The sequence below is a fragment of the Gastrolobium bilobum genome, unplaced genomic scaffold (genome assembly GCF_033153095.1).
Source record: "Gastrolobium bilobum isolate Gb01-03AN ecotype WA unplaced genomic scaffold, APGP_CSIRO_Gbil_v1 utg111591, whole genome shotgun sequence".
Lineage (NCBI taxonomy): Eukaryota > Viridiplantae > Streptophyta > Magnoliopsida > Fabales > Fabaceae > Gastrolobium > Gastrolobium bilobum.
The window spans coordinates 60,109-63,589 of NW_026898933.1; the positions used below are offsets into that span (position 1 = coordinate 60,109).

General features: G+C 35.3%; 1 protein-coding gene across 1 annotated transcript; it reads right to left on the bottom strand.

Annotated features, from left to right (window-relative positions):
* Positions 1–1,377: 1,377 nt before the first annotated feature.
* On the bottom strand, positions 1,378–2,929 carry LOC133285627 (uncharacterized). Its single transcript, XM_061482877.1, has 3 exons — positions 2,480–2,929; positions 2,259–2,343; positions 1,378–1,943 (listed from the first exon to the last, which is right to left on the bottom strand). The coding sequence occupies exons 1-3, from the start codon at positions 2,927–2,929 to the stop codon at positions 1,378–1,380; spliced, it is 1,101 nt and encodes a 366-aa protein (XP_061338861.1).
* Positions 2,930–3,481: the final 552 nt, after the last annotated feature.

Sequence of the window (3,481 nt, forward strand, 5' to 3'; positions counted from 1 at the left end):
ATCATGCCCATTCATAAAGTCTTAAAATTCAATCACAAATTTTCCTAAGTTATCAAACAATTTCACCAATAATTTTTATGAGTTTAATCACTCTAACACATCATTATAAGCCACTTTTATCTAATACACATTTTCCATTTGAGTCCTCTAACCATATCAATTCAAGAGCACAACCCTAGGTCACATATTCAATCCAATTCAAAATCAAAGATTGGAGAGAAAAGCTTACCACCAATCAACTCCTAGGCAACCCAAGAACAAGCTTCAACCTTTGAACGGTCCAAAATCGCCACCAACCACCACCAATTTCACCAAAACCGCCACCCAGAATAGGAAAATGATCTTCTTGTACACTCAAATTCGTGGCTCACTCAAGAAAAGAAAGATGTTCACAAGGTGATTTGGAACAACTTTGATGTTTTACACTTTTGGATTTGAGTGGGTTTTGAGGGAGTTTTGAGTGATTGAAGTTTTTGAAAAAAAACTTGTCCAAGCATCCATGGTGGCCACGAGAGAGAAGAGGGAGGAGGAGAGAGAATCTGAAAATTTAGTGAAATTTGGCTTTTCACCCACTTAAGTCACTTAAGTGGGTCCCACATGTCTTTTAACTTTCTTAAATCATTCAATTTAACCCATAAATTCATAACCTATGTATTTTTCTCGTTCACGTCATATTTTTATTTCCTAAAAATTTTGATCATAATTTCGCGCTTAACGGTATAATTATACTGCAGTATTTTACACCGGCAAAATCATTATTCATCAAATTTTCTGAAACTTGCCTATCCACTCGATTTTTCGTCCTGAATCCATCTTCGGCCTTATTTTTATCATTTGAGGCTTTCTACTCAATTTTTCTTGCCTAGGGATATGTGTTTGGTAAATTACCATTTTGCCCTTTCTACGTATTTTGGCCCTAATTTCAGGATTTTCATTAATCCTACCCCTTTAAATCACATTATCATATATAATTACACATTTAGAAATACGAGGTGTTATAGGAGCAGTCCAAAAAACATGAATAATTTCATGAGTTCTATTAGGCTTTGCAGTTTGACCATTCACCCAAGCTTGAGTGATCTCTTCAACCTTTTGCTTAATAGTCATAGTTTTATAGGCTAGCCAATTACCAGCAGCACCATGCACAATTTCGTTATGCCAAAACCAAGCTAGCCACACTGTTACAGCAAAACACAAAGACCAGGGAGCATTAAATTGAATCACAGCATTATTCTTCAAGTTCTCCAGCATCCAGCTATCTAAATCTAAGCTAAAGAAACCATTGATCTCTTCAAGTTGGACCAATTCCAGCCAAATATCCCTTACCTTGCTGCAATATCTAGCCATGGGAATAATGGTCTCTTCTTTAATATTACATTAAGGACAAGTAGCAGACAATATATTCATTCTCGCCAGCAAGGATCGTGTTGGAATACGATGATGAACCATCTTCCAAAAGAGCATGATGATCCGAATAGGACCTTTAATTTTCCAAATAACAGACCATATTTCATTATTATGATAATCCTCTCTATCATAATTAAGAATAGCATTATACAGTAGCTTAATTGTGACCCTACCAGATCCATCTAAACTCCATGAAAGTCTGTCAGGACCATTTGTATCATAAGGAGGAAGAAGGCTTCTAATTGATTGAATGCAATTCTGAGGTAGAAGGCTATATAGCTCCCTGTGATTCCAGGATCCATCACTATCAACATACTCTCTAACTTTCCTACCAATAATTGTTTGGGGAATAGGGACAATGGCTTTGCTAGCCAAATTCTCTCCATGATCCAGCCATTTATCTTCCCAAAAGTTAACAGATGATCCATCTCCAACATCCCAAATCAGTCTAGGCTTGAGCTTGAACCAAACTTTACACAAGTGCTTCCAAAGATGAGAGTTTCCAGTTCTCCAGTTGAATACATTTTGTATGTTACCTGCACTATAATACTTTGCTTTCAACACTTTTACCCAGAGCTGGTCTAGCTCATTAATGAAAGTCCAGATTAATTTTCCAAAAAAAAATTCATTCATAGATGACAACTTTTTGATGCCCAATCCATCTGCTAGCTTTGTCTTTGTTATGTTATCCCAAGCAATCAAATGCATATCTCTTCTGCCAGGCTAGTCATCCTAAATGAAAGCCCTTTATATTTTCTCTAACTCATTACAAATATTCTTAGGGAGCATATTGTTTTGCATATGGTAGAAAGGGATGGAAGACAACACTGATTGGGCAAGAACAACTTTACCTGCTTGGGAAAGTGATTGTGCTTGCCAGCTGGTTAGTCTCTCCTTCATTCTATCAACAATTCCAGCATATAAGGTCTTGTCACTCTTCCATGTTGAATCATTGCCCCAAGATACTTACCAATATTTCTTATGCGCTTAAATCCATTCAACTCAGTGATTCTGTCTGCAATTGCATTGGGGTATTTTTAGAAAAATACAAACTTGTTTTCTGGTCACTAACTTTCTGGCCTGATATGTCACCAAAGAGATTCAGACACCGAAGAAGAACATGAAGTTGCTCTTCATCAACCTCTAAGAACAGCATCAGGTCATCAGCAAACAAAATATGTGATATTTTTGGTCCCCCCTTACCAGCTCTAATTGGCTTCCACAAACCACCATTCGCAGCAGTCTCGATTATGTGAGAGAGCTTCTCCATAGCTAAAACAAATAGGTAAGGTGATAGGGGATCACCTTGTCTAACACCTCTACTAGGTTGAAACTCCTCTGATAGGCTGCCATTCCAAGTCAAATTGGTCTTTGGAGAAGACACTGTTGTCATTATTAAATCTGTTAATCTATCAGGCACTTTGATTTCAACCAACCCCTTACGAATAAAATTCCAATTTAAACGAATGTAAGCTTTATCCAAATCAACTTTAACAGCCATAAAGTACTTCTTTCCTCTCATTTTCCTCATTGAATGGACTAGCTCTTGAACAACAATAATGTTATCTTGAATATGACGATTTGGGACAAAGCTAGTCTGAGCTGGAGATACCACTTTTATAAATGAATTGCTGTGATTGTAACTGCGCTTAATATCATAATTAATGTTAACAATACCGGTGTACAATGGACTGTTACAAAATCCACCAGTTCCCGGTGCTTTAAAGGCACCCATACTGAACACAGTTTGCTTAATATCAACTTCACTTGGAAATTTTCTAAGGCAATCTTGATCAGACAAACAATGCTGACCAAAAATGAATATTTTTAAATTTAGATAAAAGATACAAGTAAAAAATAAAAATTAAGACAATAAATATTTGAAATTATAATTATAGTATAATATATAAAATATAAAACAATAATAGTTCAAATTATAAAAGGTATACTTTATTAAAATAGAATAATTGAATTAAAAAAAATAAAAATGAAAAGTGTATAAAATAAGAAATGGAAAATTACTATATTCTAGAGGGAGTGGATTTTGTTGAACTCTTAAAAAGGGTAAACATTT

Coding starts and splice junctions, on each gene's coding strand:
- LOC133285627 (XM_061482877.1), bottom strand. CDS start 2,929: ATGAGAGGAAAGAAGTACTTTATGGCTGTTAAAGTTGATTTGGATAAA. Junction 2,344..2,479: donor GTGACATATCAGGCCAGAAA/GTTAGTGACCAG, acceptor TCAACATGGAAG/AGTGACAAGACCTTATATGC. Junction 1,944..2,258: donor ACAATCACTTTCCCAAGCAG/GTAAAGTTGTTC, acceptor ATTATAGTGCAG/GTAACATACAAAATGTATTC.